This window comes from Populus nigra, chromosome 13, assembly GCF_951802175.1.
Source record: "Populus nigra chromosome 13, ddPopNigr1.1, whole genome shotgun sequence".
In the NCBI taxonomy this organism is placed as follows: Eukaryota; Viridiplantae; Streptophyta; class Magnoliopsida; order Malpighiales; family Salicaceae; genus Populus; species Populus nigra.
Window position 1 is genome coordinate 7,572,707 of NC_084864.1, and position 13,585 is coordinate 7,586,291.

The 13,585-nt window shown below is 31.7% G+C and overlaps 1 protein-coding gene across 1 annotated transcript; it reads right to left on the minus strand.

Annotated features, from left to right (window-relative positions):
* Positions 1-1,896: 1,896 nt before the first annotated feature.
* Positions 1,897-9,616, minus strand: LOC133670566 (cystinosin homolog). The gene is made up of 9 exons (XM_062091081.1): positions 9,417-9,616; positions 8,492-8,740; positions 8,276-8,408; positions 6,386-6,475; positions 6,174-6,298; positions 3,088-3,130; positions 2,596-2,713; positions 2,452-2,501; positions 1,897-2,251 (listed from the first exon to the last, which is right to left on the minus strand). Exons 2-9 carry the CDS (start codon positions 8,608-8,610, stop codon positions 2,105-2,107), a joined length of 825 nt encoding a protein of 274 aa, XP_061947065.1. The 5' UTR covers positions 8,611-8,740; positions 9,417-9,616; the 3' UTR covers positions 1,897-2,104.
* Positions 9,617-13,585: the final 3,969 nt, after the last annotated feature.

The window sequence follows — 13,585 nt, forward strand, 5'->3', positions numbered from 1 at the left end:
ATTTCAGGGCAGTGATGAATAGAGCAAAATCTAATTCCAAACTGATTCATTGTTATTTCTATTTTGAAATGGCAATTGACAATTGAAGAAATTAGGGACTCAAATAAGAAAAAGAGAAAGATTAGAAGGATTAACACAATTTTGTACAAAGATGTCACGAAACCTAAGAGTTACTAACTATTTAACTTGTGTTTCGTCGTGGATCAAAATTTTTTTCATAAAAAATATATATACTGACTTTTATGACGTGTTTTTGTACATAATCTCAAGTGGAACTCAAAAAGTTTATGCATACATTTGATTAAATAAATTGAGAACTATTATGCAACAAAACAATTATCAAGTCCGATCCCTACCTAGCCAAAGTAAATTAGTCAAACCAATAACCTGGGTTGTGAACTTAATTATGTTCAACAATTATAATTTTTTATAATCGTTGATCTAAAATAGACATTTATAAAATTAAAAATCAGCAAGATATCAAAGTGATTGGTAAAAAAAATTAAATTAAAATAAATTACGTTAATTAATAATCAATCAAATATTAAGTGATAAAATTTTAAAAAAAATAAAGACGAGAAATTTTAAAAAATACAATTATAATGGATAAAAAAAGCTTAGTCTTTCGGGATAGGAAGGCCCAAAGCTCCTAGGCCTGGAGCAACCCACAAGCCCAAACTTTATTTTTTTTTAATTTTCTTAAAGGGCAGACAACAGGTCATTTGACCTTTAATAAAAAAAATTTTAAATAGAGGCGACACATCATCTCTACTAAGGTTGCCACTGGTCTGTTTCAGACCAAACAAAACTCATTTTAAACATATATTGACCTGAAAGAACCATAAAAACATCTTGAGCATCTTGTAAAACATATTCATAGCTTTTAACAACTCAAAAATTATCTCTAAAACCCACAATCAACCTGAAATCAAAATTCTTTTCAGGTTCAGATCTACCATTTTCAAGCAAGTTTAAGAAAAAACAATACATTGTCTAAACTTTACTCATCAAAAGAAATCCATTGAAACCAAAATCACCCATTTTTATTTCTAGAATTAGTCTCAACCAAAACTCTCTCTTTACCACTAAAAACCAATCATTCTCTCTCTTCTTCCAAACAGGAGACCAAAAAATTAAAGAAAATAAAGTTTGGAATCAAAATTAAATTTCATAATTTTTAGGGATTAAAAGCTTATAATCTGAAAAGTTCGAGGACTAAAAGTGTACATTTAGCCCTATTTTTAGCAAAACCATCTCTTTTTACCATGTTTTTCATTCCAGTCTTCTATCTTTGAATCTTGCTCTTCCTTAATAAATTAACTTTAATTAGCCATCAATTTAGGCCTCTAAAGGTGCAATAAATAAAAAAGAAATAAAATTTCTTGATGAACAATAGGGATAGGAAACAGTCTCTTCCCAACATCTTTTAAAATATTGCTTAATTATTATTTTAATAAACAATGGAATGACCTATGTCCAGTGTGTTTTAGTGGGATCCAAATTACAATGTCATAAAAGTTTTCGCCAAAATAAGCCTCAATTTTCCATAAAAGACCCTTTTTTAACAATTTTATAAATTTACAAATATGAATGAAGACAAATTGAGACTTGCTTTGAAAACCTTCAATGAAAGCGCTAATGGTCACGTTCAAATCAAATGCAAAGCAAGGAAAAGCTTATAATTTTCATTAACAGTATATCGTCTAATGTCAATTATATTAGGAGCAAAATTGATAAAATCAAGATGTTTGATACTCAACTGATAAATTAGGGACCAAATCTAAGTGGTCCCTATAGTTTGATCACTGCGGGTGCGTCTCCAGTTTCGTCAATCATTCTTTGTATACCCCACCATGTACAAGGCTGTGAACCAAATTATCAAAACAAATACCCACATTAGAGAATCAAACACTTCGAATTGCCTTGGAATATATAGCTGTTGTATTATACAATGGCCAACTAGTTTAGCTTCGGAGACATTGATTCTCGACGTCCGATAGTGAATTTGGAAGACGAAACAGTGTAAAGATTGACATAAATTTACATAAGTTTGCACCTCTTTCCCTAACACAACGATGCATTGCATTCCTATATTAATTTAACCTTACACATTTTCTGGCGCAGCTGGCTCCTCAGAAAACTTGATAAGTGGCTCTGTTCCCTCCTTGTTGAGTTTGGGAGGAACAGCTTTGTTCTCAGGATACAAGATATAGTGTTGACACATGAATACAAGGTCAAAGAACACGGACACCTGCAAAATGTATCCATCAAAACCAGAGCAGAAGGGAGCAAAGAAGAATTGAGATGGAACGTGAAAGAAAGAACTGGTTTAGATGGACAACATATAATTTGCCAATAGCGGTAAAACCAGACTACCAGCATGAGATTGGTAACAGTTAAATATTTGCATAGAGTACTGGAATTATCCAAAATAGAAGAAATGTTCCATACCAAAGATAACAACGTTTTTCCTATGTTGCCATAGAAGTTCACCCAAGAATCTGGCAAAGACAATAAGATCAAATTAGCATCATGCATAAAACGTGATTCAACTGGCAAAATTATCACCCCTCTCCCCCAAGAAAGAGAACACACTTTGGTCTATAGATTGCACTGCCATTTGAGCATAATTTGTCACCCCTCCAAGAAAATCAAGTAAAATGTTTCCAATGCTGAAGCCATCTGTGCTCTTTCGCATGAAGTTCATGATCACCTGTGTCTCAGATCAAGCACAAATAAATGTGAGGTGTCATGTCAGAAATATTCTAGAAACTAAAAAAGAAAAGGGGGGGGGGGGGGGGTTGTAAAAGAAAAGGTCATCTCATTAAAGCATCCATAAGTTCCATCTGCTGATTAGTGAGTAGGAAAGGACAGGTTCTGTGTGATTGTGATATAAGTTTACATCATCTTGAAGAAAACTAAGTTTACATCATCTGTTTTATGAGGATAAAATGGCTATAATAGACTATCAAAGATCTTATCTGATTTATAGATTGTCTTTGCAAGTCCAATGGCTTTAAAGCCAGACTAGATGGCAATGAGTCCCACACAGACTTCTCAAAGACATGAAAGAGAAGCAATTCTGACCTGAGGAATATACTTGATGACAGTCATAAAAACTTGAATGGAGCTGCAACAGCATTTAAATAGCAGGAATAAGAAAGAAATTTCACACAACTGATTGATCAATCCACTCTTTAATGGCAAGTGAAAGAAAAAAAAATAACGGAAGTAGTTAAGAAAAGATCCAGAACTGGAACAAAAAAAAAATGATTTCTCATCACTGAGTAATATGCCTATAATTGCTTGGCCATTTCCAGCCAGTGGCAGGAAACAAAATTAAGGGTTTTACATTATCCCCTTAATGCACTTTTGGGATCTCATTTTATCAAACTTGACTAATTGCAACCCAGACATCAGGTTTTAACTATTTCTTTTATCAACAGCTTTAACAAATCTCACAGACGAGGTATTTCTAAATCACTGTGACACCTGACAAACCTAAAAAAGCAGTCCATCAAGGACGGTGCTTAAGTTTGCCACAGCATTTGAATATGGGCCACTCTTTCAGAAAATTTCTTGGCCATTAACCTTTCTATCACTTATAATCCCAGCCCCACCTTTTACCCTTCTCCCCAGATGACAGCGAGAGATGACAGCACCCCACCCCATTGCCTATGTTGATGAAAATTCTAATTTATATTGAGAGAAAGGAGTCTAGTGCTTTTCTGAGTCTCCAAGATTACGAGTCTCATTGAAGAGAGACATGAATTAGAGAACAAACAGGTTGAAATAACAGTCTGGAAACCAACTGCAAAGGAACAGGTCCCCGCAATAACAGCAAACCAAAAGCAAGGAACATGGTCAGTGAAGAAACAGATTAAATCATAGAAGATAGATTAAAGATAATAGAGTTTCCTGTTATAAGAGAACTTGGGAACTCAATCCTCAAACAAATATGGGTATCCAAATTACAGCTACATGAGAAAAATCTGAAAATAGATAGCTAAAATCTTATACAGACTCTAATATCCATCTAGCAGGTTGTTGTGTTCCTGAATATTATACATGCGGCGGAAACTATGAAACAAAATTATTCGAGAGTCCTTAGGATCTCGTTGAACCATTTGAAGATTTCATTGAATTCTATCAAATAATCTCCACCTAGAATGTGTCAAGATTATTCAAGCATTATTAGATTGGTAATGGCACCGTTAGACAGATCTAGAGTTGTTTTGGGATTTATTACCTAAAGATCTGATCTTTTCAGCTTTAAATAATTCTTTAAAGGCAGGATTGTCGCAAACTACAAGTCGTCTAATTTTCCGGCCTCCAACGGTAATCCACATGAACCACCCGTGAGAAATCTTCTAACTTCCTATTTTGGGGAGAGAGATTGTTATGCCTAAAGTGTTAGCTCTAATTCTGTATTTATATAGTTTTTCTGTCTAACAGACAACCATTAAAAAATAAAAGGCATAACTTACTATTTTTAGGGAAATCTAAAAAACCTTATAAATTGACAAAATTGACAAACTATCAATTTTACCATTGAATAATATGCATATATTAATTTAGAATAATTTTAGAAATTAACTCAATGAAGTCCTTACTTGATTTTTCACTAGGTTTAGAAATATAATCCTTGTATTAATTATATTTTAGTCTTTAATTTTTAAAATATATTTTAATCAAGTCATACTTAATTAAATTATCTCAATTTAATTTTTTACTGATGGTTTTTAATGTGAATGACCTATTATGTTCTTAATATGTTGGCCCAAATATAAATTGTAATTCTAATTAAATAAATTAAACAATTTAATTTATTATCAATTAAATAATCAATTACTTTATATTTGAAAATCAGGTGTATTATCTAGCAACGTATCATGATCTCCCCAATGTTAGAAAAATCATTAGTGGTTTGACTTAACCTTTCAGTGACTAGTTTGTTTCTCAGTGTAGTTAAATATCCTTTCATCAATAATGTTCTGATTTAATATTAAAGCATGAAGTATGTTTGTCATATTAAATCATGTTTATTCTCTACATAATAGTCATTGATCATTTGAATAAGATTTGAAACTCTTTTCAAAATTTTTCAAATTTCATTCCACCTTAATTAAGGATTTCTTAGTCAATACTATTTGAGAACAGATAATACATTTTTTTTAATTCACCTTGGATGATGAATCCTCTCTTGATCACTCAATTACCTTCATATAGTTCATGTTATACTCAAAGTTTGCCCTTTCGTTACCTCGATTAATAGAATGTAATAGGATCAAAATATATCATTTTCTATATAAGATGACTTAGTAATCTTAAGTCTAAGGATCACTTACACAACCGTCACATGAGTCTTTCCATAGACATAGATGATCTCTTCATATGGAATTTTGATGCAGGTCAGTTCAATGTATTTGTCTTATGACAAGCATTTACGTATTAGTTCTAGGTATCTCTTATACTTCAACTTATGAGAACAGCTGCTTCCTTTCATAAAAAAAAGAATATAACATGTACCAGTCTTTACGGCTTTAATAAATGTCTAGTATTTAAAAGAACATCGACCAGGGACATTTTATGAACAATGCTTTGATACAATATGAATCTCATAATTATAACAACTTTATAATTTTATTTGCAAAGTATTTTTGTCTCATGGACTTTATCTTTACTCTAGATTCATTAATCTAATATTATACGAATATTAAAGATAAATTAAGTATCTGTTAATAATAAATATGTATTTACATTAATATAATAATAACACGTGTAACCAACCGATTGACTACAGGGCATATTAAACTAATACAGGTGTCCATGCCTTATGTTCATTCCAGGGTGCATCTTAAATCATTAGTGAGAACTGAAAAGTTTTACTTTCAAATAATATCATGCAGAATCTCAATCCTACGCGCACGGAGAAAGAATTTGATGCTATAAACTTCATCTGAGTATGAAAATAGAATATGAAGTGAAAAACTGAATGGAAAATACCCTTTATTCCCACTCATTGAGTTAAGAATCAAGACTGCAATATCTTAAAGAGTTAAATCCATCACAACCACCTCAGGCATAGTTATCTCATGAAGATTTTCGACAAAATTTAAGTATCAAGGAAAATTTGCAATTTAAGGATCAAAAAGACAAAGAGAGCAACTTACTTGAAGATGGAGATGAGCCACAACCAAGAGTGGCTAGGCAAAGCTATAAAAAAACATACTGCAGCAACTAACCACACAACACACACAGTTGCAATAGAAATCTTAGAGACCTTTTGATTTCCACGCTGTTCAAATGAAAGAATGGCTACATCAGGCTTCAATAGGAGATGAAAAGAAAACAGTAAAACGCTGATAAAGTGCAAACCACTTACATCATAGATTACAATTTGGAATAATGTAATTGCTGTTAACAAAACAGCATGAATTGAGAAAGCAACATCATTTGCAGCTACAGGTATCATCTGCAATAAACCAAAAATATGTAAGCAACTAAGCAGATACAGGAGTCCAATGTTAAGAGTCGATTCTTGAACACCAGACAGATATGAACTCTTATATAACTGATAAAAGTGGCTAGAGTTTATACTTACTACAACATCCTATTACAAATCAATAGATTTTTTCTATAAAATTTCCTTTCTTGATTTCGCTCTCTATCTATGTCTGAAACATGAGGTCACAAATTTTAATGAAATCTTGTTCAGAGATTGCCTTCAGGTGACATTCAGAAGAACTGGAATAGGGTTTCACTTTCCTTGGGTATAGGTTCTAACAGACTTGCTCCATTTTAAATAATCTTACTTCAAAAAAGCAGTTTACACACTATTTGGAGTGATGAGTAACACTAGTAGGAAGGAAAAGTGGTTAGCCATGGTTAGCCATCCAAACCAATCCAAATCCAAATGGGTGGGTTATTTGAGTGAAAAGTGGTTTTCGTTCATGTATGGATAAAATCTGAAAGAACAGATTTGGTTACCGTTTCCATACTTCAATCCGTAATATATATATATATGTGTGTGTGTGTGTGTGTGTGTGTGTGTGTGTGTGTTGTCATTATTAGTTTTCAAAAACTATAAATTCCAACACATGTATTATGATATTAATAATGATGAAGGAGGTGTGAAACTTAAACTAAAAACATGTAAGGAAAAATTCCTGCTATTTTTTTTTTTACATGTATAGTTTGTGCATTAACCATTAGTTTGTTGTTTATATAGCGAGTTCAATTGTGGAATGATTTATCGATGATATGGAGGGGTTGGTTATTATAGTTTTTAGGATTGTGAAGACTTATTTCATAATGGAACAACTTTGTTTTTTATAATCACCTTAAAACATTTATTTGGTTGTTGTATTATGGATGGATATGCTTTAAAATAATTTTATGTTTTGAAATTTATTTGGTTCTTGTTAATAATGTTTTGTTAACATATGGTTAACCAAATTTAATTAAATTATTGATTCTAAGAAACTATTGAAACTATTTATTCAATTAATTAAGTCTATATATTAAAAAAAAAAAACTTGACTGATGATGGTTATTTGAATGGGTGTCCACAATATGGATATGGTTATCAAAAATCCTTACATGATGTTAGGTTATTTATGGTTATTAGTTTTTTATTTAGACATGGTTATGGTTATGCTAGAATCATCATCTCTAAATACTAGTAGTATCAATCACGGTGAACATCCATTTGCATTTAGGGAGAAAAAAAATTTAAATCATTTGCTAGATAAGTTCAAAGGAAGGGTCTCATTCGACCATTTCTGATGGCGATGATTAAGGAAACAGAATGCACAAACCCCTCATATGTACAGCTAAATCAATGGGCACTCCTCAACTTCTATAAAAGCAAGCAATTAGCAGGCAGGCATGAAGTTAACGATTAACTTATTTTATATCTATAACCTCAAAATATAAGAGAAAATGAAGGTGATTTTTCAGCTAATTAAAATGAGCAGAGAATTTGTTGACGAGCATTGCTTACTGGCAAGACATCTCATTCAAGTTTTAAAAGTCCGTCAACCAAAAAAACCCAAAATAGGAAACATTTCATTTCTCTACTTATCGTAACAAATCCATTCAGGGATTTGAATAGGTGGGTAAATAAACGAAAAACACAAGTAACAGCTTGTTGATGGAAGATCAAATTGACCCACCAAACTATTACTTGTGCTTCACCTAAAACTGAGCATGGGAAGACAAGAAAGGAGCTGTATATGACATAAAAAGAGGAAGAAAGAAGGAAAAGAAATACCTCTCCATGGCCATATTTTTCAAAGTACTGGTGTTGAATAGCAGAGCTAAAGTAAAGAGAAGCGTTGTATATCAAATACGAAGAATGTTTCGTCAAATTCAACACCACGAAATCAAAGTTCAACCCCACCACACTGTTCAAAAGACAAAGATATATCGTGTTGGTGTTGTTGGAATGGATAATCAAAAAAGTAAAGTAAAGCGATGAATGAATTACCTTTTGCGTCGGAAATTCATGATTACTTGAGGATAGAAACTGATAGACCATGAAAAGAAGGCGATCCATCCAAACGTTTCGTAGGTGATTTCCAATGGAATTGAATTCCATGATGCCATTGCAATTCAATCCTGTTTTTCCCTTTCCAACTTGCCTGAAGCCTGGAGGAGGAGGAGACTTTACATACCGCAAGAACCCCCAGGCGGTCTTTTCAATTATAGAAACTCTCTTTGAATGCACTTGTTGTATCTGAACCGTTCACCAGAAGTGACGTGGACGGACAACAAATTATTATTTCTAAATAATTAATATATTATATATGTATAGAATGGCTTTGCCCAAGATTATGGCTAAATACACTCTTCGGATAACCGAACACTAATCTTCTTGGGAAATTATATGGGAAGGCTAAATTCTTATCGGGATTTAAATTAAAATTATATTGGAATTAATTTTTTATGATTAAATTGATTTAATGAATTTAAAAATAGTTAGATAACCAATAAAAAATGATTTGGTTTTTAAAAAAATCAAAATAATATTTTTTTTAATATTAAAACGATGATATATTAGATCAATTTAGATTTACTAAATCGCAATTTAAATTATAAACTCTACTAAATTTAATAACTTTATTTAAAAAATTTATACTTAATTATATAGGATAACAAAAATAAAAGCTCACCAAATCAAAAATAAGAATTTGAATTTGTTATAATTTCATAAAAAATTAATTAAAATTAATTATAAAAATTAATTTAAAGTGAATAATAAGGATAGAAATAATATAAATAAAAACGTTCGCATTGTTCTATTCTAATAAATTATGAAAGTATTATTTTAATATATAGATATTAAAAATAATTTTTAAAAAATAAAATAATATATTTTTAAATAAAAAATATTTTAAAAAACAATTATATACCTTACAATGCGGATTGGAGCCCCTCTGTTTGTGACAATGAAAAAAATGTTGTTACCCTTCTACTCTGTATTCTTCTTCTTCTTCGCGCGCTTTTTGGCTTCGTCCGTCGCGATGACTGACGGGGTGGAGAATCAAGTGGTTCCGTTAATAACTAAACAAAGCTTTCGCAGTTCGATTCTCGACAATTCATCTTCTGCAAAACCAACCATTTACAAAAACTAGCTATTTGAACAAACCAACATAGACTGTCTGCACTGCATCTTAGATTTTCCTTTTTTAATGATTAATTGGAATTAATCCGAGAATTCACCATTTACTAATATCCTTCATACAAAAATAAAAAGAAAATTCACCATTCTTGAATAAGCTTTTGAAGAAAGACGATGAATAAGCTTTTGCGGATGGTTTGATATCATTAGTTTGGTTATGGTGGAGACTATTGAGGCGGCGAAGGGAAACGGTGGAGACTGGATTGATGTGGGGTTAACACTGGTGAGAGGTTATGCACAGTGTTAGGGAAATGAAAGGAGGTTTTTGTCTTTTTGTGGAACAGGTCTGCTCGCTATAAATCTTTGATCTACCTCTATTATCTGTGGCTTGTATTTATTATACAGAAGTTTCAAAATTCCAAACACAAACTATATTTTTTAAAAAAATTTAAAAATCAAAAGAATTGAAAATATTTTAATGATCTATTTCAAACTAAAATTAAGGTGAAAAATGATAAAAAGCATACTATAGTTATTGGTTTTCCACGAGTCGACAAATCAAACCTTTAACTAAAATCAATCCCTAATAATTTAATATCTAATTTTTATCCTCTCTAAAAATTAAATTAAAAACAAATGTTATGATAATTGTCATCTTTTTACAATACTTACGGTGCAAAAACATTGAAAAATTTATTTTATTTTGGTTGTGTAGTAAATTTATAAAGAAAAATAAGTATGAAAACCCTTCTCTTTATTTATTTTTTCAAGTGGTCTAACAATTCCATGGGATCTACTCATTGGTGAAAGTTTAGAGAACTTCTAAAAATAGTCTAATTGTTTTAAGCGACCTGTCCGTTAATGAAAAATATAAAAAATTTTTAAAAGTGGTCTAATTGTTCTAGGCGATCTGCTCATTGGTGAAAAATATGAAGATTTCAAAAGTGGTCTAATTTTTTTAAACGACCTGCCCATTAGTAAAAAATATAAAGATTTTTTAAAAGTGGTCTAATTATTCTTGGCGACCTGCTTGTTGGTGAAAAATACAAAAAAATTTTTAAAAGTATCTAATTGTTCTAAGCGACCTGGCCGCTAGTAAAAAATACAAAGATTTTTTAGGTACTCTATTTCTCATGGGTGACTTGTCCAGGTGAAAAATACAAATATTTTTCATGATTGATCTCGTTTTTTCAGGTAACCTAATTGTTCGTGAAAACAAAATATAAAAGTTTTTCAATATTGATCTCATTGTAATGGGTGATCTGTCTATTGATAAAAAATATGAAGATTTTTTCAGGTTGCTCTAATTCTCATAGACAACCTACTGAGGTGAAAAATACAAAAAATTCTCAAAAGTATAAAATTTTAAAAAGTGTTTTTATTTTTTAGCCATTTCAAAGTGGCCTTCCTTTTGACAAATTTCATCGAGAATTTCTCCTATAAACAGCAATGCCTCATTGTCTCAATACCAGAAGTATTCTCTTTTTACTGTTACCTTGAAGGGATCAAATAACCTTCTAAATACAACATTGCCCCTCTTGTTTTGACTATTACCTCTAAGTATACTTTGTCAGTGATTCAAACAAACAACGGCTTTACAAAACCTCTCTTTCTTTCTTTTTTTATTTGGTTTCAATGAAGAAATCATTATCTAGAATGAATTTTGAAATATTGATCTTGCATTTTGAAAACAAAAATTATCTTGATATGAATTTAAAACGATTTGCTTTTGAAATCTTGTAACTCTTTGGTAATGTTTCTTGAGAAAGAGATCATTTGTTTTTATATTGGTGATATTGTAATCGGTGAAGGTATATCATGAGATGATCTTTTACTTTTGTGGATTTCAAAGCAAGAGACTTGAGTAAAAATTCAGAATTTTATTTAAGAAAAATTTATTTCTTTTTAAATATTTATTTTATCAGCATAAATAATAACGAGTAGCTTATTCATAATATCATGAATCTTATGAAAAAATATTTTGTCTTTTAAAATGGTTAATTATTATTCCAGTGTACTTGTTTACTTAATTAGAAAAGTTTTTTAAAGAAATGTAATATAAGATTTTACTATGAAAAAAAGATTCAAATTCAACAAATAACAAAGTTTTACCAAATTCAACAGCCTGCGCGCATCCAAGATACCAGGAAAAGGACTATACAGCCAAGAAACGAAATCTCATGCAAGTCCAGTGCCTTGCTTTGCCAGAGCATCTGCACAACTGTTCGCACATCCGGAAGTGTGTATTGAATTGAACACCTACCTCTACATTGCTTTTAAAGTTGCACAAGACCTTCTAACACCCAAACATGGAGACTACTAAATCCTGATCATCACTGCTATGAGAGATTAGCATTCTATATATATATATATATATATATATATATATATAGAATCTGATGCTGAAGCCATCCGTGCTCTTTCGCCTCTGAAGTTCATCACTGCCTGTTCTCAAAGCAATGACAAACGACATGCAAGAGTCAGAATACATTCTCGAGGATCAGACAAAGGTGGGCTTATTTGGTAAGTGAAAAATGTTTTGAAAATGATTCTTTTGGAACATATATAAGTTCCATCCATATGGTTCTAATTGGTTATTTTATCACTTAACAAACATATCAATGGAAAAATTCTGAGGAAGCTAAGTTGCAACATCTGTTACGTTAGTAAAGATTAGTAGCTAAATCAGCACTTAAAGAACATGGCTTTAGTGCAAGCTTTAAATATACTAAAATGGTTAAGAGACAATATTTCTCTCTGAAAATTCCGTTCGTTTTCTTTTTCGCTGCATGCATGCATGTGTTGGGTGGGGTATTATTGATGCTAAGCGGTGAAGAACAGGATTAGTAAACACGAAGAAGAGTTTTGGATGGTATGTATTGTGAAAAGGTTAACGAGGCTTATTGCCAGTGTGATGGAAAATTGGCAATTAACCTCTTACGAAGACTTGTTGATGACATGAAGGAGAAGCAATTCTGACCTGGAAAATTTGCCATTGATCATCACAAGACCTTCTAACACCCAAACATGGTATTTCCTTTGATGGTACCATCTGGGCAAAGTTAAACAGAAGGGCAGTTAAGAAACTCCACTGGATTTGTATATGCTCCACCATTTTACAAAATTTCTGCAGCCATCAACCTCTTTACATCATTGAGCATTCCAACCCCACCTTATGACCTTCCTCCCCAGACAACAGCAATGAGAGAAAGCACCACATCACTCCCTTGCTGCAAAAATTCTAAAATATATAATACATAGAGTTTTTCTCGTATGTTTTGAACATCATACGCTCGCTGGAAAGAGATATAAATTAGAGAGGGTGACAGACAGATCGAAGAAAAGGATCTGGAACCAGCTATGAATTGACAAAATTTGCTCAATATCAGCAAGCCAAAAACAAATTAAGAAAGTCAAAAGAGCAACTTACTTAAAGATGGAGATGAGCCACAGCCAGGAGTGGTTAGGCAAAGTTATGAAAAAACATACTCCAGCAAATAGCCATGCAACACAGACAATTGATATGGAAATCTTGGAGACATTTTGATCTCCACGCTGTTGAAAATAAAGAACGGTACCAGGCATCAGAATACATGATATAAAAGAACATTAAGCATTGAAGCTAGCGTAGGTATAACACTTACATCATAGATTACAATTTGAAAGAATATAATCGACGATGTTGCAAAAACAGCATGTATTGAAAAAGCAACATCATTTGCAGCTACAGGTATCATCTGCAATAAATAAATAAATAAATAAATATTGACTGGTAACTTCTAAATCAGAACCTAGCTTGTTTATGCTTCTCAATTTCTGCAAGAGAAAGCAAGCAACTAGCAGCCATCGAGCTTATCTTTTCCTTTTCATTTTTCTTTTTTGTGATAAGAGGTGTCCGATTTTTCTGTACAGTGTAGAGCTACTTAAGCAAAAATAAATCATTTTCGTCTTCTGGGATGA

Bases quoted from the DNA above. Each gene is read 5' to 3' on its own strand.
- LOC133670566 (XM_062091081.1), bottom strand. From the start codon at position 8,610: ATGGCATCATGGAATTCAATTCCATTGGAAATCACCTACGAAACGTTT. The intron at 2,714-3,087 runs GTCAGAATTGCT...TCTGAGACACAG, and splicing joins TCATCAAGTATATTCCTCAG to GTGATCATGAACTTCATGCG. The intron at 2,252-2,451 runs GTATGGAACATT...TACATTTTGCAG, and splicing joins GAAAAACGTTGTTATCTTTG to GTGTCCGTGTTCTTTGACCT.